Genomic DNA, 23,377 nt, shown 5'->3' with positions numbered 1-23,377 from the left:
AATTTATATTATTTTTATAATTTAGTTATATTTCTAATTAAAGTTGAATTTTCATCGAAAAATATAGTATATTTTGTGACAATTATTTTTCTAAAGCATTTAAATTAAAAAAAGTATCTTTTATTCTTTTAAACGTCTTCCTTACAATTTATTTTAGCTTTTTCTTTAATAATGTTAAAAGATTTAAAATTAAAATGACAACATTTACTAAAAAATAAAAGGAGATTTTATTTCCGAACACTATTAAAATTCTAAAATTTAACATTAGTTTAATATATTATTTAACGACGGGAAACTATTACTAGTTTCTTTCTGTAAGTTAATTAATTGCCGTAAAATTTGACGCTACAAATATATTATAACATCAATTTATTATAACAAATAAAATAATTGTTATTAAAATTGTTAGTAATATTTAACTAGTTTTAAATTAATTATAAATCTTTTTATATTAAACTAGTAAAAACACATGCACAACAACGTTTGTGAATTCGATTTTTTAATTTTTATAGAAATTCGAGTTAAAATTAATAAAAAATATATAATTAATCTTTAAAATAGTTGTTAAATATAAAATTAGATAAATAAAATATGTATACAAAATAAGTATTTTAAAAGACTGGCAAAAGAGGTTTTTAGATTTACGGTTAAAGGTAAACTATTTATTTATAAAATAATTAATTTTTAAAATAATAGTTAAAGGTAAAATTGAAATAACGAAATGTGGACACAAAATATGGTATCCTCTTTATATATTATTATAGATACTTAATGATGGTTATGACTGTTAACAAGTTCAAAAATTTTAAAAATTTAGTGGCAATTATAACCGTCAATGATATTATGACTTTTTTCAAAATAAAAAAAAAATTGAAAAAAGATTAACAAACCTAAATTCTATTTAAATATTGTTTATTTAAATTGATGTATGCTCAGATAATATGTTTTTGTTTGCAAGTAAGCATTTCACACAGAAACGTGGTTTGAATTTTAAACTACACATGTTTTTGTCATAATTTGTCATAAGCCATTACTGTTAAGTGGAAAATCAAATTTTCTTTTGTTCTGAGATATGTAGGGCTCACATTGATTGTATTTTGTAATTTGATGATCGATGCTCAGACATTCCAACTTGAAGTATGCGCACTAACCAAAGCTTTCTGACCTGCATCATGTTCGAGAGTAAAAGCCAAGTTCATAACTATCATTTTGATGTCCATTTGTGTTGAAAACCCTATAACCATTACAAAACCTATAGTTGCCCCAACAACTAAAAATCTCAAGTTTGTTTCCAAAAGGCTTTACATTTTCTTAACTCTAGAGAACCTGAAAATTGAGGCCATTCGCACGAACCTGAAGTTGATTTTGACTATCCAATGTGAAAATCACTAGCAAGATTATAAGCTTTTCTGGACCTTCTTTTAAAGTATAAACTTTTGAGGTAACATCTTAACATTTATGTATAAATGTGTATTCTTCAAGGTTTTGGCTTCTTAAATTTATTTCTCTTCTACTAAAGATGGTGATGGTGATGATGAGGATGATAATCACAATGTTAAGAATCCAAGTGTGAGTCTAAGTCCTTGTAATAGTGCTAGAAAACCAGAAACAGAGTTCACCAATAAAACAGTAACAAAAATCAACAAATCTATAATGTTCAAATTGCAGTATTCAAAGTGAAATAACAATGTTCAAATTACAGAGGCTGAGCATATAGGGATTGCTCCAGCATCCATTCCTGCAATTATAGGGCAACAATGAGATTAGGGGAAGCTAATTGTGGCATTGAGAAAGGTACCCAAAGGGAAGGAGGACTGCAAAGAGAATAATAAGGGAGAGAGAATTTTCCATACCAAATTCGTTATCATTCCACTATGAAATCACGTCATTTAGTATTTTCCTTTCTTGCACGTGTGCTCCTACGTACACCTCCCTCTGACACGTGGTTTGTAGGCTCAACAAACTTTTCCTTGCCCTTCATATTTTCTAATGTGTTTGTTACATTACTCTCCCATTTGACAGTAACCTTGTCCTCAAGGTTGAAATGAGGATAGGCCTTCTTGAACTCTTTAATCTCTTCCCAAGTGTTATCATCATCACGCAATGAATCCCATTGAACAAACACTTCCAAACTAGTTTTTTCGTTTCTTTTAATGACACGATTATCCAAAATCCGATATGGCAACATCACAGGACCACATTCATTTGTCGTGAGTGGCAAGGGAAGGTATGGTTGATTAATAACCCCTTGAAACTTCTTCAACAGGGAGATGTGAAATACTGGATATATCTTTGCAAATTATGGCAATAACAATCTGTAAGCAACTTTCCCAATCTTTTCCAACAACTCAAAAGGGCCAAAATATCTGAGACTCAAGTTTTGGTTTTTTCTCAAAGCAACAGAACTTTGCCTGTATGGTTGTAACTTAACCAAGGCTAAATCACCCACCTCCAAGTGTATATCCTTACGTTTCTTATCTGCTTGTAGCTTCATATAGTTCTGAGCTTGATTTAATTTCATTTTTAGCTTTGTTAACAAAGCATCACGGGCCTTGAGGGACTATTGTAAGTCTGGAGGATCCTTCTCATTATACTCGTACCTGATTAGAGAAGGGGGTAACTTACCATAGACTGCTTGGTAAGGAGACATTGAAATGTTGTGATGAAAAGCTGAATTATACCAATATTGGGCCCATGGTAACATATCAGGCCAATCTTTAGGATGGTCAAAAACAAAACACATCAAGTACATTTCTAGAGTTTTTGTTTAAATTTCCGGTTTGACCGTTAGATTGGGGATGATAAGCCGAAGTCATAGTCAAAGTGGTGCCCTGCGACTTAAATAATTATTTCCAAAAGTTATTGATAAAGACTTTATCTCTATCAGAGACTATGGTTTTGGGAAAGCCATATAACTTAACAATATTTTGGATAAAAGCTGCTGTCACAATTTGACTGTTAAATCCAGATTTTAAGGGGATAAAGTGGGCAAATTTAGATAACCTATCTATTACCATCATGATATTAGAATATTCGTGAGAGAGAGGTAAGCAAGTGATGAAGTCCATTGTAATATCCTCCCAAATAAGGTTCGGAATTGGCAGTGGCTGCAGAAAGCCAGTAGGTAAAGATTATAAGACTTTAGCTTGTTAGCAAATGACACATTCTTGAATAAATTTTTGGATATCCTCTTTCATTTTGGGCCAATAGAACTGAGCACTAATTCTCTTCAAGGTTCTTGTAATTCCAACATGGCCTCCCACTTTTGAGGTATGAAATTCTGTCAGGATCATTTGGAGTAATTTCTCATCCCTTGGGAACATAATTCTCCCTTTCCAAGTAATCATATCTTGCTAGACAACATACTCCCCACTTTTCCCTGCATTCTCAATACAATCTTGATAAATTTTGCTCAATGTTGCATCAGTTTTTGTAGCAGTCGCTACTGATTGAAACCAAGTATGTGAAGGTGCAGACCAAGCCATTGCTAATCTCCAGGACAAGGCATAAGCAAGGATGTTTTCCTTTCTAGGAGAATATTGAATTTTGAAGTCATACCCAAAGAATTTGGGTAACCACTGTTGTTGCTCAAGGGTTTGAAGTGTTTGTTCTAAAAGTTCTTTCAAACTTTTTTGGTCCGTTTTAATCACAAATTGATGGCCTAACAAGTAATGTCTGAATCCGGACATGGCCTCTGTGATTGCATAAAATTCTCTAGAATAGACAGATTGCTTCTGCATTCTTGGAGATAGCTTCTTAGAAAAATAAGTAATGGGGTGCTTATTTTGACTTAAGACAACACCAATACCAGATCCTAAAGCATTGGTTTCCTAAACAAAAGGTGTAGCAAAATTTGGAATTGCTAACATTGGTGTTGTGGTAAGAGCTATTTTCAATGCCTCAAATGCTTGATCTGCTGTTGAAGACCATTTAAAAGAGTCTTTCTTTAGGAGATCTGTGAGAGGGGCAACTATCTGAGCATAACCATTTACAAAACGTCAGTAATATCTTGTAAGGCCCAAAAAGCCACGCAGTTGTTTCAAGGTTTTTGGTTCAACCAATTAATGACCGATGTCAGCTTGTCCGTGTCCATTGCCACTCCATCTCCTGATAAAGTGTGACCCAAATAACTAATTTGTTGTACGCCAAATGTACATTTGGAAAATTTGGCAAAGAGCTAGTTCTGTTGAATAATCTTGAGCACGACCTTAAGATGGTAAAGGTGATCCTTCCAATTAGTACTATACGCTAATATATCATCAAAAAACACCAGAACAAACCTCTTTAATATGCCACTGAAAATTTGATTCATTAAGCCTTGGAAAGTTGTAGGCGCATTGGATAAACCAAAGGGCATGACCAACCATTCGTATAGCCATTGATCAGTTTGAAAAGCCGTTTTGTAACGATCATTCGGATTTAGCAAAATTTGATAATATCACGAGCGTAGATCCAATTTTGAAAAATAACAATCTCCATACAGTTCATCAATGAGTTCATCGACTATAGGAATAGGAAAGATATCCTTGATAGTGGTGGCATTGAGAGCCCTATAATCATTACATACACGCCAGGTTCCATATTTCTTTTTAACCAAAATAATTGGAGAAGAAAATGGACTAGAGCTTGGTTGAATTAGACCCTCCAAAAGCATGTCGTGTAGTAATTTTTCAATTTCCTTTTTTTTACTATGAGGGTATCTATAGGGCTTCACTTTCACAGGATTAGAACCTTCTAGTAGAGGAATGGAATGAACATGGGGACGAGGTGGGGGTAATCCACTAGGAAGAGCAAAAATTGAGCTGTATGTGTGTAATAAAAGAGCCAATTCGGGCTCCATATCCTCTGTAAGTGGTAACAGAGACACTAATTTCATATCCTCATCTATCACTTGCATGCTATAAATTTCAGCAATAGCATTAGTACGTACCATGTGCTGGGTGTGATGCAATTGAGCCGAATTTGCCACCATATCTCTATCACCTTGCAACGTGATATATTTCCCGTCATGTAAGAATTTAATTTGGAATGACTCATAATCTGCAAGATGAGGGCCCATTGTTTTAAGCCAACTTGCACCAAGGATGAGATTAGCACCTAAAATGGGAAGTAAAAAGACTGGTAACATAAAAACATGCCTTTATGTCTGGAGGGTGAAATTTTGTATTAACCCTTTTGATTCCATATAATGACCATTTCTGACCATCACCTTGAACATGAGTGTTGGCTCAATTGGAAGTTTCAGACATTTGGCAACTCGAGGTTGTAAAAAATTGTCAGAACTACCGCCATCAATCAACACTGTAATTGGTAATGTGCCCACATGTGCTATAAATTTAATAGTACCCACTCCTAAGCCTCCTTTCAAAGCATTAAGAGACAAATGATGATCCTCACTCTTTTCTAATCCAGTGTTTGTACCTTGGGCATCAATATTTCCCACCGAATTAGAATTCTCTTCACATAATTGCAATACATATAACTGTCGGTTGGGACATTTGTGGCTGAAAGAGAACTTCTTATCACAGAAATAACATAAACCCTTTTCTTTACGCAATTGCATTTCAGTTGGACTTATTCGTGTCACATTGGCACTTTTGTACGGTGGTCCTGGGGGGTTGGGCAATAATGGAGGTAAGGTGGGTTTTGCCATAGGTACTGTGACTGTCAGAATTATTTTGGCTGCTGTAGTATTTGAGGTGCTACTAAGAGAAAATGGAGGATATTTGTTTGAATACGAAATAAGAGCTTTCGAAGGTGACATATATTTTTCTTCATACAACCTAGCTAAGGCCACTGCTCTGAGTAAATTGGGAGGAGATAAAACCATGACATCTCTCTTAATATCAACATTTAAACCACTAAGAAAACAGTTCAATATAGCTTCATCGGGGAGGCCTGCAGAATGATTTGCTAATGAAAAAAATTTTAAGTGGTAATCAGAAACTGACCCATTTTGTTGCAGCTTAAATAGTTCAGCCATAGCGCAATCAAAGGGAGAATGACCAAATTTTAAGGCGCGGGTGACAGCTGGCCATATTTGCACGACATTCATCTTCCGCAGCATCTGGAACCACGACAATACCTCCTTTTCGAAATGCATAGAGGCTTCAACACGTTCCCCATCAGGTGTATGGTGATAATTAAAGAATATATCAGCTTTGAAAATCAAATCCAAAACGGATGAAGAACCATCGTAATGGGGAAACCTAGAGAAATATCTCTGCTCACAGCAACCATTGTTAATGGAGATGCTTGGACCGGTGAACTTGAGTGCGAAGAACTTCCATGTGTGTTCAGAGAATTCAACAGTAATTGTTGTAAAACCACTTTAATCTCTTCCATAGATTTTTCTTGCGCCTGATTTCTAACGTCCATTATTTTTTGGAGATTGTCAAGCGTCGTGTTCAAACGACGAATGTCTTTGGCGTGATTGTGAATCTTGGTCTGCATCTCTTTCATTCGTGTGTTCTCCGCCATGGAAGCCAATGAAAGCACCAATGTAATAATGCTAGAAAACCAGAAGCAGAGTTCACCAATAAAATAGTGATAAAAATCAACAAATCTGTAATGGCTCTGATTTATTGGGAAAAAAGGTGCAATGCCAATACATTCTGAAAAAAGGAAATAGTATTCAAAGTGAAATAACAATGTTCAAATTGTAGGGGTTGAGCATATAGGGATTGCTCCAACATCCATTCCTGCAATTACAGGGCAGCAATGAGATTAAGGGAAGTTAATTGTGGCATTGAGAAAGGTACCCAAAGGGAAGGAGGGCTGCAGAGAGAATAATCAGGGAGAGAGAATTTTCCATACCAAATTCGTTATCCTTCCACTATGAAATCACGCCATTTAGCATTTTGCTTTCTTGCACGTGTGCTCCTACGTACACCTCCCTCTAACACGTGGTCTGTAGGCTCAACAAACTTTTCCTTACCCTTCACATTTTCTAATGTGTTTGTTACAGTCCCACATTGGTAATAAGTGAGAAAGTAGAGCACTATATAAGAATAAAGAGTCATAAACTCATTGCCTTAAGGTTTTTGGTCGAGAGTGGTGTCAATCCCTTATGTGTGGGTTGGACTCAAGTCTCATTCTACAAACCTGACACACAATAATGTAATTTTGCTTTTTAAATTCTAAAGAATCCACCATGCTACATCCTCCACCATTTCCAACCCTTATATAAAGATTTCTCAGCTTACTCCTTATTCACACACATTCTTGTTCCCTCCCTTTTCTCCCTCTAGTCCCTTTCATTTTGCACTTGGACGAGTGTTTTCTTTGAGGAGAAAAAGAACACCCGATATTTCATTAATAGTGTTCCTCTTTATCATATTTTGGTGCCACGTAACAGTGTACCTCTCATGCATCACTAAACTACACAAACCTTCACTTTGAAACTAATCTTCCGTACAAACACAACTAACTTGGACCTAGGTTTTACATTCATAGATCCAGGTTCATAAACAGACACAAACTAGAATAAAAAAGAGTATAAAACCATAAATCAATACTAACAAGCAATGGTTCATCACCGGATCACAGCAATTCAAGTTAAGGTTCAAAAAATTGAAGTTAGGTTTATAACAGGATGAAACTAAGAAGTTGCACTGAGAAGAAAAACAAACAAAGAAAAAATTAGCTACTATAAAGGATGAAAACACTTACGAAATGGATTTTCATGAAGAATGAAATGGCTCTGACATAAGAGAGAATGATTTCAACTATGAGAAGAGATGATGATTCGTGTGCGAAATGAAATGAGCATTATGCAATAGTGTAAAAAAAAAAAACTTAAACGGTGGGAAACTTGTAGTGAGAAAGAAGGATTTTGTTTGCCATAGGAAGAGAAATGAGCTCATATGTTATGTTACAATGGAAAGATAAAAATCTCGTTAGGGAAAAAATAAAGTAAAAAAAAAATAAATATCTTTAAATATAATATAAATTTAAAACTTTTTAAAAATTAAACTACCAGAAAATAGTTGATACTATAAAATATTTTTGTTATGTTGAAATGAATTGAAACGAAAAAGAACTATATTTCTAAACAAAGTCCACGAGAATTACAAATATTTTAAAAGCAATAAAGGAGTCCAAGAATTAAGGAAATTTGAACAATATGGGCAAAGAAATTTGAAAAAAATAGAAAGAAGCAATAGCGTTTATATGGAAAGAAAACAAGGATTATTCCAAAAATAAATAAAAAATATGTTATTGGATGAATATGTTAATCTGAAAAATATGTGAAGTGGTACTTATCAAAAAGAGAACTACAAACAATAAAACTTTAATTTTTACTGTGTACTACCTTGTGAGCCCATCAAAACAGAACCCAAATATTGCCAATCACGTTAAATCAAAGCTAGGATTTATCTTCCTACACACCCTATCTTTTCTTCCCCTAACCCTTAATATCAACGAAATGGCCTTCCAAATGACAAAACAGGAGTGAAGTATTTGAAAATTCGTAATCCAAAAAATTATAAAAACACGTTTAAATTATGAATTTCTAAATTGGTCAAACACCTCTCTAAATATTAGTAAAAAGAATATGGAATTATGAAAAATAAAAAAATTAAAATAGTCTTGATTGGAACATTTAAGAAAAAAAATGCATTGCGAAATATTTTCACCGTTCTGAATAACAAAAATCCATCACTTCACCTTTTTCTAAAATGCACCGTCATTTCAATAAGTTAAAATTATGATTTTAGAAATATATATATATATATATATATATATATATATATATATATATATATATATATATATATATATAGAGAGAGAGGTGAAAAAGAAATACAACGTTAAACTAGTTTCATCTGGTCAATAAAACTACAATCAATGCCAATTACACATTTTTTTTGTAAATACTTTTTCCTCTTCATTCTACTGTTTAAAATATATATAAATCAAACTGTAACATCCCATTTCTTTTTAGTGTCAAACTACCAAAACAGAACATTATATCATGATTTAACAAGCAGATAATTGGAATAAACCATACATGAGTTTAATACAGTAATCCAAGTGACTATAAGACCCTTCAAGCGTGAGTATGGTCTATGCAAGAGAAAGATAGAGTATGAAATCAAAATAAGACTTATCCCAGAATCACACAAAACAAAAATCTACAAAACGCCTCATAGAAGCGGTCAACTGTGATCCTGAAGGGGAGTGTCCGTTCCTTGATCCTTTCCTGCTCACACCGCAAGATAGGTGATCATCGCAAAGAGAACATACACAAAGAAGGCAAACCAGGACAAGAAGGGTAAGCTAACAATATAATTCAAGTAATTTAATTGAAAGTCTTAGTAAGAAAAGTTCACTTTATCACAGGTATTTAAATGAGCATCACATTACAATATAGACACCTAACTTTAGACACGACATCCGGATTATGTAAGCCACTTTGGATCTCTTGGTTGCACTTGTGAAGGTTCCCAAACTAAGGTTCCCAAACTCTGCAGAGTTTGGGCACAAGGGGTTATCACCCAACCACTCCCAAGATAAGTCCCCTTCGCGTCCATGACTGATCGGGTCCATAGACTAGGACCTCCTGCTACTCCTCACGACATAGTCCATCATACTCTACATGAGTCTTAATTGACTATTGGAGCGTCAGGATGCCAACCAAATCTGAGTCCTTAAGTGCTTACACATACACTACATACCTCTCCTAGAATTTCCCTTGAAATCCTAGTTCCACCACTCCATCACATTTCCATTCCTCAAGCTTTCATTATACCATTTCATGCGTACATTACCAATCAGAGTTATCCAGCATACCATAAGCAAACATCGCATTATCTCATCAAAAATTAGGCTTTTGAACATCTATAACAGTTAACAAATGTAAACTCTGCAGGGAAAGTCGCTTAAGCTAAAGAATCTCGCCTAGGCTAGAAAGTAGTCTCGCTTAGGCGGACTACTCTCGCCTGGGCGAGACCCCATACAGTGGGCAACTCGAGATTTTGGGCGAGTTCTCATTCAAACTAAACTGGTCCGCTTAGACGAGATGATGTCTTGCTCAGGCGACCTCAGCTCGCCTAGGCGAGACCTCGCGCAGTATCAGGGGTAACTCTCTGATACTTTCGCTCAGGCGAGAGCTACTCGCCTAGGCGAGAGTATCAAGATTTCACATTGTTTTTCACATGCAGAGCCATGAAAAATAAAGTAAAAATCCAATTCCAACCAACAAGCAACTCTCAAACAACAATTGAAACAAGGATCATACCATTCTAGCACCCAATGATACTAAACACTCGAATTTTAATTGAAGATCAGCTTCCCTTACCTTTTTGCTAAGAAACTTGGCTTTGGTGGAGACAACTAGTTGTAAGGGGGCAGGAACCTCAATTTGACCTAGAGAATTTATCACCAAGACGTAGAGAAGGGGGAATTTTGCAGTCAGACTCAGAATTCAGAGATTAAACGTAAATTTCGAGCTAGAATTGAGCCAGAACAGAACAAGATCATACCTAGGAGGCAAGGAGTGGAGAGAGGATGCAGCAGAGGGTTCTATTGGACTGTTGCTTCCAAAATCTGATCACAAAGCAAGGAACTGGTGAGGAATTGGTTAAGAAAACAACATTTTGAAAGTGCTTAGAGTAAAGGGAGAGTGAAGGTGGCTGGCTCCTTTGGGTCAGTAACACAGAGAGAGCAAGGGGAGAAGTTTTATAAAAGGAGGGGTCTCACACAAACCAATAATATATATATATATATATATATATATATATATATATATAAAAGAAAATAGTATTATAAAAATATATTTCAAAATATAAAAAGATATATATAAGTGTTTTACAAAATATTTTACGTAACGTTCTCTATTTACATTTTGAAAAGTATTTTTCTAGAACACTTACCTTTTTCATGTGATAACTAATTTAATAATACAAATATTACAGCTGCCAAAAAATAAAATTATACTATTATGATTATCCAAAATAACTAAAATAAGAAGGAACGAACGAAAAATAAAAAATTAATAAAAAAATAATTAAACAAGCGCTATCTATAGAAAATGTTTGTGTCACCAAGCATTATCTATAGATCATTTATATTTTTGAAGAATACATAGGCAACACTTATAAGGGCATTAATAAAGAGCACTTATTGTAGTAAGCGCAGTCTGTTGGAAAATATATAGATAACGTTTGTCTAAACAAGTGTTGTCTAAGGTGTCATTAGACAACGTTTTTTTACAAGCATTATCTATTAATAGATACCGCTCCAATAGATAGCGCTTAAAAAGCGCTATCTATTAGCAAAAAGAGTGCTCTCTATTGACAATTTTAGCGTAATTAACATATTAGATATTTTACATCTACAACTCAAGGAACTTGAAGTTGATAACAAGATCTTATAACTATACAGCTCCATCACCTTCTTCCTCATATAACTCAAGACTTGTTTTCTCATATGCTCGCATTAGTAAACATGATTATTGCAAAAAGAAGACAACAAATACAAGAAAAGGTAAGCTAATTTATAAAAGAAACAAACATGTAACAAGAAAACATATCACATTACAATTCCATATACTTCAAAGAGTCACAAAGAAGTAAAACATGTGAATAAAGAAATCCATAAACTCAATTATCCATATACATGCATTGATATCAGATTCGTTAGAGACATGTCTTTGTAGGGACCTCTATTATTTTGTAGAGTCATTGCCAATGGATTTTACCTTATCACATACAAGGTTAATCCCCTTCTCTTCTTAGGTCAAGGAAAAACCCTAGATTATAATCTCTTGCTACTCTCAACACATAACTCATTCTACTCTATATGGGTTTGAATGGTTATTAGAGTGCTAAGATATTTCCTTGCTTGAATCCATATATCAATGCATACACTAAGGAAAACACAACAATAGAATTTCTCCCATGGAATTCCTTGAATTTCATCAACTGATATCTTTGCTACAACCTTTACAACATTAATTATATCGACCATTAGAACCATGAATATCAATAATATAAACCATTAGAACAATCAAAACAAGCTAAAAAAGAGCAAATAGTGTGACAAAACCCACAACAGAACTGATGTCTAGTGTTAGAAACCCTAGAAGCTCTTTATTATGAGCATGCCTAGTGGTGCAATCCAGTGCTCAGCGGTCAAAGACCAGTAGAACTCAATGGAGCAATGGTGCCCAACGACATAAACCTCCGCCTAGTGCCCTGTCACGAAAAATGTTCCAAACTTGATGTTAGAAAAAGATTAAACAAATAATACTATTAATAATAAAATATGAAATAATATAATAATAATTATTAGAGCAATCATAATACTACAACATATAGATAAATCAATGAATATTAATCAGAGATCAACAATTATAATAACAATAAAAAATAAAAAATAAAAAACAAGGAAAGGAGTATAAATATCCTAGGTTGAGGCACGCATAACACTATCCTTAGAGAGAAAACGTCCCTACTGCATAGGGCAAAACAAAATCATATGTGCTTCTCTCCTAAGATACAACAACCCATTAGATCGATCGAGTGCAGCGAAGGATTTCTGAACCTTATGAACACCACTGTTTTACAAGATAATATAGAGAAGAAAGAATAAGACTTTTGAGAATACTCTAGTGTTTGTTGTGTTTTTTGTTGTGTCTTTCTTTATGCACCAAGGTGATATTTATATAGGTAGAAAAGGGAGACACAAGAGTAAACTGTAATAAAAAATATAATTGTTAATCATAAATAGCATTAACTCATAAAATTAAAAGTCCATGAAAAATATTAGTAACAATAGAATTTTATTTTAATTATTTATTTTTTAAATTATATTAAAATATTTCCAACAATCCCCCACATAATTTTAAAAAATAAAATAAAAAAGATATTATCTTTTAAAACAAAATATTGTAGTTCAGCATAAGGAACCTTCCGGGTTTGAGCCTTATACCTAGTGCTTATAAACTTCCACCCGAGAAAATGCAGAGTCTTGATTGTTTTGAGCTACATCCACTATGATCGGGTTTTAGTAAGTAACACGTACAATATCGATGTTCATTATAGGTTCTAATCAGTGGGTGCACGTTATGGTCTTGTGCATGTATCTTGTTTCATGAGTGTCATTTAGAGACTTGCCCATGTCTCACAATGGTGGCCTCACCATCACACTCACTAGGTAAACCCTCAAAGGGTGGTTTGCGACTCACACCCCTACAATCATTGTCATTGTGTATTTTTAAAAAATATATATATATAAACATAATAATGCATATACCTCAACCTAATTATTGCCACAATTTATAGTACACATCGCCATAGGAATGAGACATAAAATTCAATCACATTAGTTAGTGTACTTTAGTCAACAACAACTTCGTTGTTACCTATTGAACTCCATTCCACGGGATCGCCATTCAGGTGGAGATGGGTGTTCGTTGTTGCAACTAATTTATGGGCTTTAATCTCATTCCCCTCTACGACTCGGGTACTCATTGATGCATCAATCCTTTGGTGAGCGAATCCGCAATTTTTCCTGACCTGACAAAGTCAAGAAAATTAATACATGAGTGATAACTTTTTAATAAAGTTATGTCTCACTCTCTTATGGATTTTTTCAATAAATTTTTGCTATAAGCTTTATATATATAGCAACTTGATCATTAGAATGCAATGTAATAATAGGTATATTTTATTTAATAATGATAAATCATATAAATAATAAATATTTGTGTGAGCAACACTAGTATTATAACAACACAAAACTTTGCTCCCATGGTATATCACGATACAACATTTTGTTTAGCAGATTCTCATGATATTGTACCTCCACCCAAAGTTAAAACATAACCATAACTAGTAGGTGATTTTGTGTCACCAGAATCCAAATCCAATTTACATTAATATATCATTCAATAATATGAAGAAATTGGACATATTGCCATAACTGAAAGAAACACAAATAATGTCACTAGATGGCAAAATAGTATTAGAGGTATATTTTCACTCACTTTAAAATATATAACCAAGATTGTTTTTTCATTAACAAATATGTTAACTATTGCAAGGCACCCCCACACTTTGAAATAATTTAAATGTGATTATTTTTTCTTTCATAACTCAAAAGAAATTTTATCACAACCTTTTGTAAGGAATAATATTTGACGATATGACAAATAGAATATAAAGTTTCACCCCATATAATTTTAGGCAAAGACAAGCTAGAACTTGAAACATAATATTTACCATATTAAACAAAAGTTGTTTTTTTTCTTTCGCTGCACCATTAGATTAATACTATATGAAGATGTTACATAATGAATAATACCATGAGTTTCACATAAAAACACTCATTTATATAGACATTTATTCTCATTTCTAAAGACATATATTCATCACTTTCCTTTTAAATTAATTTTATACATAAAAAATTGTATAATTGAATGGTCTCTAAGCAAACTTCTCAAAAAATTATAATAATAACATGTCATATATCACAACTTCCAACATATGTAATAATCAAATAAGAACTACTAAATATTTTATTACAAGATAAAGGTACTTAACTCAAACAAACCATCACAAATATATCATTTACCAACCAAAACCAAAACACATGTCTAGATATAATAATAGTATTGCACTCAAAGACCATTTCATAACCTTGTTGAGTAACAAGGAAGTTTTGAATCCAGAAACAGGAAAAACTCCTTTTTTTTAAAGAAAAAAAAACTCTAGAAGACATTTTAATTTTACTTGATCATCTCCTCAATTTCTGATATGAAGATTTTTTTTATCAGCACACACATAATCATAAGCATGATATAAAATAAAATAATTTATTTTAATTTAATGTCATAAACAATATTTTTAATTTCATAAATCTAATAAAAAAGGATTTATGGTGGTCATTTTTTTCATATAAATATCAAGATAATTTTTTTTCTTGCAAATGGATAGTTTCATAACTCAATAATAATTTCATAAACAATTAATGGTTAACTTGTATGACAAACATTTTATAATTATTTTCATACAAAACACTAAAATATATTCATGATTTAGAACATCGAGTATAAGATATTAAATCATAAATTAATATAATAGGAAAAACATTAGCTTTAAATATCACAAAAAAAGTATTCAGTGAACCATAATTTAATTTATTCATAATTTCATTTATTGTTACCAATAGAAATAAAAATAATTATACAAATAAATTTGTAGAATTAGTTGAGGCTAATTTGATTATAACCATACCAAACACATTAGTTTATAACAAGTGTTTTCAATCTTCCCCCTTATATTGTCCGTAATTTTAGAAAAAAATAAGAATTTTCTCTCTAGGAATGTTATAAAAAGATTAAACAAATAATACTATTAATAATAAAATATGAAATAATATTATAATAATAATTATTAGAGCAATAATAATACTACGACATATATATATATATATATATATATATATATATATATATATATATATATAAATCAACGAATATTAATCAGAGATCAACAATTATAATAATAATAAAAAATAAACAAGGAAAGGAGTAAAAATATCTTGGACTGAGGCACGCATAACACTATCCTTAGAGATAAAACGCCCCTACTACACATGGCAAAATAAAATCATATGCGCTTCTCTCACAAAATACAACAACCCGTTAGATCGATCGAGTGTAGCAAAGGATCTCCGAACCTTATGAACACCACTTTTTTACAAGATAATATAGAGAAGAAAGAATAAGACTTTTAAGAATACTCTAGTGTTTGTTGTGTTTTTTGTTGTGTCTTTCCCATGCACCTAGGTGGTATTTATAGGTAGAAAAGGGAGACACAAAAGTAAATTGTAATAAAAAATATAATCGTTAATCATAAATAACATTAACCCATAAAATTAAAAGTCCATGAAAAATATTAGTAATAGTAGAATATTATTTTAGTTATTTATTTTTTAAATTATATTAAAATATTTCCAACACTTGAAATTTGGTGCTACTGTTGCCCAACGTCATTATAACAAATTCCAGATTTTGCAGATTTTTAACTTACCAATTGACCAAATTGGTATTTTCTCTTTTTTTTCTTAACTCAATCAATTGTAAAAACATGTTGTACTTTCAACGGCATGAGTGCAAGGTAAGTTGGTAAGAACTTTTACTTCGCATTTATTACCACATTAATTACTTATCCTAAACTGACTTAAGCATCAGAGCCTAATTGATAAGTACCCTGATCGTTTGGACAACCGAACGGGAGAAAGAGAAAGAACACCGAACAGGAGGAGAGAAGAGTAATAGTGACAATAGAGGAAAATGAGGTCAAGTTAGTGTTTTAGATAGACTCTTAGTCCCTATACCCCGAAACAAATACTAACATGCAAGAGAAGAACATAATTGATCAAAATGAAAAAGAGTTGAAATCCAACTTACTTAATCGAAGGAATTGATCTATGAACTTGAAGAACTTGTCGAAAGAATCACGCTGACGCTCTCAAATCTTCAAAGATATCTAGAGAGTAAGAAGATTTATAGAGAAGTAAAATGACTCTAGAAAAATAAGTTAAAGAGAAATAATGTTTTAAAACAATGAAACTGGTTTATATAATTTCTATTTATACTTTAATACTTTAATATTAAAATAATTAAATCTCATTATTTAAAAATACTATCACCTCTAAAATACCATTTTCTCTTACATTTCATGTTCCAAAAATTATTTTAAAATTAAAATTTTAAGAAAATGAAAATGTATTTTACTAAATAGTGTTTTTGAAAATTAGATCCAAAAGCAATAATTTTTTAATTTCCATTTTAGAATATATTTTTTACAGCACACATTTAAAATGTTATGAAAAATATTTTTATTGTACATTTTGTTCGGATTAAGTACTTTCAAAACATAAAAATGAGAACATTTAAAAAAAATATTTTAACTTGTTTTAACTCATAATTCTAATCACTCTTCAATTATCATAAAAATAAAAATAAAATATCATTATCTTCTAAAAATGTTAGAAAAAAATATATATATACCAAAAGAATATCTTTCATACTGAAAATATGGCATCTTTAAAAATTAATTATTAAACACCCCTTTCAATTTTACATTTCAGATTGTATTTTTTAGACCATAATTTTTATTTTTTTTCATAAACACTTTACACAGAGAATGTTCTACAACACGAGAATCAATTATATTTTGTAAAAAGATAGTTGTTTAAGATTTTTTTTTTCCATCCAAAGGAAAGTGTAGATAGTAGAAAAGGAACTGGAAAAAGACCCATTGGCATCCTGAAAGCCCATACACCCAAGCAACAAAACAAAACCCTAGTTAGCAACTTTATATCCCAACACCGTCACAAACCCTCTTCTGCAAAACCCTAATCGACACCACTCCAGCGAAGAAACCAGCGGCCCAATGCCACCGAAGTTCGATCCCTCGCAGGTGGTGGACGTGTTCGTTCGCGTCACCGGTGGCGAGGTTGGTGCAGCGAGTTCCCTCGCCCCTAAGATCGGTCCGTTGGGACTTTCTCCGAAGAAGATCGGTGAAGACATCGCCAAGGAGACCGCAAAGGACTGGAAGGGCCTCCGCGTGACGGTGAAGCTCACCGTTCAGAACCGCCAGGCGAAGGTGACGGTGGTGCCCTCCGCCGCCGCGCTCGTCATCAAATCGCTCAAAGAGCCTGAGAGAGACAGGAAAAAGACTAAGAACATTAAGCACAACGGAAACATCTCCCTCGATGATGTGATTGAGATCGCGAGGGTGATGAGCCCGCGCTCCATGGCAAAGGATCTCAGCGGAACCATTAAAGAGATCCTCGGCACTTGCGTGTCGGTTGGGTGCACCGTTGACGGGAAAGACCCCAAGGATTTGCAGCAAGAGATTTCAGATGGAGACGTTGAGGTTCCTCTCGAATGATTTTGATGAATTTTCAGTGTATTTTTTTTTTGTTTAGATTGTTTCTGTTTTGGGAATTATAATTTTGAATTCGGTTTAATTTATAGAGGAAATTGTTTTGCTTCGGAATGGTAGGTATTTGTGTTGGTTGGTAAATGATAACACATTGTTAGGATCTGAGCAGTTTTGAATTGAGCATTTTCATTGTTAACTGTTTTTTTTCTTGCGTGCTGTATTTTTTTTAGAGTTATCCATGTTGGTTTCATTATATATGAAAAATTAAGTATATTTGGGATATTTAGCCGAAAAATTATTGAATAACTATATTGTTTTTATTTTGATTCTTATCGAATTGTTTATGGTTAATTCAGTTATCAATTGTTTATGATAGATTTGGTGATGAATTTTTTATGGTATGATTTGGTCATGGTATATATATGCAATTTTGAATGCAGTAGAGGTTAATATGGAAAGGGGTCCGAATAAGAGTTCGGGTAGTTGGAGTGACAGTAAAATAAATCTTCAAATGTAGATAAAAGTAAAAAAAATCAATTTTTTTACCAAAATGCAGACTTAGCTTATTACCTCTGTAGCACACTTTTCCAATTAATTATCATGATATCACCATTTTTTAGGCCAGAATTCTGTTCCGGCAAGAGAAGTTCTATCATTTGGTGATTCCTGGCCTGAAAGTCAGGATTCGATCCCTCGAGAATCGATTCCCAAGTTTCTGTTTTCTATTGTTTATGAATAAAATTGGTATTTATCAAATGTTAATAATTAGGAAATATTATTGATTGAAAATTTTGACTGCACAAATGAATGGATTAATTTTGATTTGTGTTATAGAAAAAAGTTATAATATTTAATGTTATATGAAATTGTATTTGTATATAATATTGAATATTGAATAATATTTAATAACCAAATTAATAATGGGAAGTTGAGTCTTGAAGGGGAAGATTATTGGACAATTATTATGTGTTGGAGAATGATAATATCAGATTAAGTGATATTGTTCTTGTATATATTCATTTTAGGTGATTTTGTTTGTTGATATTCATTTTGATCTTAATTCTGGTTTATTTGGAACTATGTTGGATTGGGACAAAGTTGAGGATCTTCTTGTGTTTACGGGTAAAATTTGTGTTAAAGCTTTTCAAACAAGTTTTAATAAACTTTATTCACTTCATCAACTTGTACATGCTATGAAGCGCAATATCAGACATAACTACACATCTATTAAAGTGTAGTAATTATATTTCATAATCTAAAATAATGAGAAATATTTATATAAAGGAAGTCTTTTAATAAAACAAAAACTTGTAATGTTTATATTTCTTCATTTTTATGGAAAAAGACGATTTGCACTAATAACAATCTGTTAGAGTTCATTTTGCAAATTTTTAAATCTTTTAAGTATAACTATGGTCGAAACAAATCTTGTAAGAGGATCATAAAGTGACTTAAATGAGTTGAGATTATTGAATATTGGTAATCTAATCTTATAGAGTGTCCTACAATAAGATAACATCATCAACATAGATCTAATAATATTCTTTATAAGTATTACAATTATTTTAGTATTTTTTATCGTATATATATTTTTCAATGCAAGGTTTAAGTTGTACATTATATAAGGAGTTCATGAGTGGTTTTCTTTATGGATCACTTTACTTATTACTAGCAATTATCATCCTTATCTGATTCCATGAGTTTTTTTTATAGGTTATAGAAGTTTTTCTACCTAACTTCTATCTTTAGAGAACAGAGAACATCTCAATTTATTATATATTATTAGTATATTAAGATTGTATGTATTAGCAGCATGAGAAAATCCACTCTTATAATAAGGATTTCTAGCTTAGTCTTGAAGCATAAAACATCTTTACATTCTCATAATCAAAAGTATCTTTAACTTACATATTGAAAGAAGTTCATAAAGAAATTGAGTTTTTGGGGCTAACATAACTGTGTATTTGTTCTCTTCATTATATTTAAGTGATATAAAGACTTTTTCTTTTTTTTTCTTTGAATGTTCTATTTCAATATTTTCATTGTCTAATTTCTTAAGTTCAACGAGTTTTAACGGGTCATTTTGGATAAATTCTAGCTTCTCCTCCTGTAATTTTTAGAAATGGGCTTTATTCCGGTGTAAGATGAAAAATCACACCTAATACACTTAATCATATTATTCTTATCATAAGTAATTTTTATTTTTTTTATTTTAACTTTGAAACATATCTCTTTATTTCATCGTCTTGTGCTACGCCGGCAAGATGAAATGGCAAATATTGTTGCATGGCTGGGCCATAAAACTTCTTAAGTAATAAAACATGAAAAATCGGGTGAATTTTTACGTTCTGGTAGAAGAAGTTTGTAGGTTGTTAAAATACGTTGGATGATTTCAAAAGGACCAAAATAGCATAATTCCAATTTGATATTTTTGCGTAAAACTAGATAATGTTGTCGATAAAGTTTGAGTTTAACTAAAATCACCAAGTTGAAACTGCATATCTATGTTAGGGATGTCAAAAATATCCGTACCCGTGGATATTCGCGGATAAAATCCGCGACGGATAGGAAATGGATATTAAAAATGGATACCCGCTACCCGTGGGTACGGATATTTTTGATACCCGCATGTTAACGGAACGGGTACGGGTATCATAGTATCCGTACCCGTGGATACCCGTACCCGCTAAACTTTAATTCAGAAAATACCCTTATATATATATATATATATATATATATATATATATATATATATATATATATATATTAATAAAAAACATCATGAGTCTTCATTCAATAATGGTGGTCAGATTCTTACCCCACAAAGGAGTAAATTACTTCCAGATACTGTGAAGGCATTTATGTGTCTCTAAGACTGGTTATGGACCAACATGGAAGGTAATGAAATTAACACTTTTACTTATGTATTTTAATTAAGTGAGATTGTTAGAAATTTTTACTAAACTTCTTATGTTTTAAGGCTCTTCTAGATTAAAATTGGACAACATAAAACTTTATACAATGTTACAAGAGGTGGACATCGATGAAGTTAGTAATTTCTTTAATATTTTATTCAAAAATAAACTACAATATAAATTGGTAGAGATTTTTTATTTGTTTGTTTTTCAAGAATCAATCGGGGAAAGGGAACTTGTTGATCCAAACACTAATTATGGTTAAATATTTATTTTTTAAAATATTTTTGTAAATACCTGCGGGTACCCGTGGATACCCGCGGATATGAAAAAAATAGACGGGTACCCGCATAACGGATACCCGACGGATATGGGTACGGGTACGGGACAAATAATCCAGCGGGTAGGATACGGGGGAGCTACTACCCGTACCCTACCCGCCCCGTTGACACCCCTAATCTATGCGCCTTTTGTTAACTTGAAACTCCATATAGTTTGGGCAAAGAATCATATAGAAAAGAAGGACCTGTAGAGTGCGTGGTATATAGAGATACCAAACAAGGCCTAATAGGTGAGATTCCAAGAAACTAGAGGGGAGAATAGTGATTATAAGGATGAAAGATTCATGAATTTAAGGTAATAATAATCAGAAACAAAACCCGTTTGAGTGAGTTTGAACAACTGATTCCAAAGCGAATGTTAAATCATGTCATGAAATTATTGCATGAATGTGTTGTAACATCTAAAATCAATCTTCTATATCTCTTTGTCCATTAAATATTTTAAGACCACTGGGTCAAACTTTGTATTCATTCTGTGTGATATTGTCCACATAAATATATAAATAAAAACTACTTTTTAATATTTAAATAAAGTAGGCACAAACTATAAATATAAAAATACACTGTTTTTCAAAATCCAGAAATTAAAAATAAATTTATATTATAAATATATAAAATAATATCCTGTGTTTAATTTTATTTATTTGGTCATACGTTAAAAAAATTTAATCAGTTTATCGCTAATTTAATACCAGGAACCGTCTAGAATTTGCAATTGTTGACCTTTATCGCTATTATGTTCCCAAACACAAAGCATCGAATCTGTGACACCTGTCAAAGAGTAATAACATGGCGTAACAAATAAGAATGTGGTAAAAGAATTGGTTCTATGGTGCCTACTGATTCTAAAGATATTTATGACATACCAAGATATAGTAATAATATATAATAAGAGTGATATTCAAATTTCGTATTCTAACAATTGAAGAAACAAAAATAATATTTTTTGATGATTAAACTATAAATACATGTGTAATTGAGAGGAGAAAAAGAAGCATTTTTTTTCTATTTTTTTTCATTCCCTCAAATACAGGCAACTGAATAGACTTTTTAGGACGGAAGGTCTAGAAATACGCATTACACACACAAACACACCTACGTGGTTTCGTAATTAGACACTAACAGTTTGTTGTGTGCTTTTTTTCTTTTTTTTTTTGTTGGAAGCTTCCTACGAATCTGTCAACAAAATCTCTTTTGATTTTATTCTCACGTGTATGTGGTGGTCTCAATCGAAAGACATCCTTAAAACTCGTGATTCTACCTCTTTATTTAAGGTTCCACTGGTACTATATAAAACCAACCACACCAGCTTCTTCATTGTTCTCTCTCAAACCAAACCAAAACTCTTTCTCAGATCGACGACGCATAGCTTAGACTCTCTTCTTTCTAGGTTTAGGAGGAGGAAGAGAGAAGAATCAGAAACAGACTCATCAATGGCTAAGGGAATCAGAAACTTGAGTTCGTGGATGGAGGTTGCTCCAGCACCCATAATCCTCCCAAGGAAGCCTTCAAATTTACCTGCTTTGGCGACCATCACAGAAGAAGTTCCGGAAGAACACACCACAAAGCTTCAATCAATACCCTCCTCAAGTCACGGTTGATGCAAGATTTTGAAGCTTCTGAAGATCATTTTCTTGTGTTCTTCACAATAGCTTTGTAGAGTTAATTGATTTTGTCAAATATGTAGTTCCCTTTTTGTCTTCTTCTTTCTCCATCTTTGTCTGTGCATTCCTCCCTGCCTTTGATTTTCACAGGAGTTGATTTAAGAAATACAGCACTTCATTTATTTTTTTGTGGTTTTCACAATCCTATTCTCTGTTTTCAAAATTCTGTTTTTTAAGGTTAATGTCACCCGAACCTATAAGTTTTTAATCAATGAATTATGCGATCGATAATGGTTAATTGAAAACATTGTGCATGTAGCAGATCATTAGGATTGGATCAGAGACATCAGAGACGTACATATTCAACTACAGGGTTTATTATGATGTGAAGTATGAAAAATCTAGATTAATTAATTTAAAACGAAACAGAACAAAATTAAAAGAGGAAAAAGAGAGGGATACTTTGTTTGAGGATTTTTTTTTTTTTTTTTGTATATTTGACACCATTATTTTTTGAAATTGGTCTATTTAGATCATTAATCTATTTAATTTCGAGTTTGGAATTGGTACTCCTTAAATATTGGATTCGTATGGAAGACTATATTTGTCTTTTG

General features: G+C 32.2%; 2 protein-coding genes across 2 annotated transcripts; one reads left to right on the top strand and one right to left on the bottom strand.

The window, feature by feature from the left end:
• Positions 1-4,438: 4,438 nt before the first annotated feature.
• LOC114191129 lies at positions 4,439-6,480 on the bottom strand. The gene is made up of 3 exons (XM_028080315.1): positions 6,373-6,480; positions 5,194-6,283; positions 4,439-5,097 (listed from the first exon to the last, which is right to left on the bottom strand). Exons 1-3 carry the CDS (start codon positions 6,478-6,480, stop codon positions 4,439-4,441), a joined length of 1,857 nt encoding a protein of 618 aa, XP_027936116.1.
• Positions 6,481-17,266: 10,786 nt separating this feature from the next.
• LOC114190159 (60S ribosomal protein L12-like) lies at positions 17,267-18,185 on the top strand. Its single transcript, XM_028078949.1, has one exon. The coding sequence runs from the start codon at positions 17,409-17,411 to the stop codon at positions 17,907-17,909; it is 501 nt and encodes a 166-aa protein (XP_027934750.1). The 5' UTR covers positions 17,267-17,408; the 3' UTR covers positions 17,910-18,185.
• The last annotated feature ends 5,192 nt before the right edge of the window (positions 18,186-23,377 follow it).

This window comes from Vigna unguiculata, chromosome 7 (assembly GCF_004118075.2).
Source record: "Vigna unguiculata cultivar IT97K-499-35 chromosome 7, ASM411807v1, whole genome shotgun sequence".
NCBI classification, from domain to species: domain Eukaryota; kingdom Viridiplantae; phylum Streptophyta; class Magnoliopsida; order Fabales; family Fabaceae; genus Vigna; species Vigna unguiculata.
Note: the sequence above shows the minus strand (reverse complement) of the source record. Positions and strands in the feature narration are given on the sequence as shown.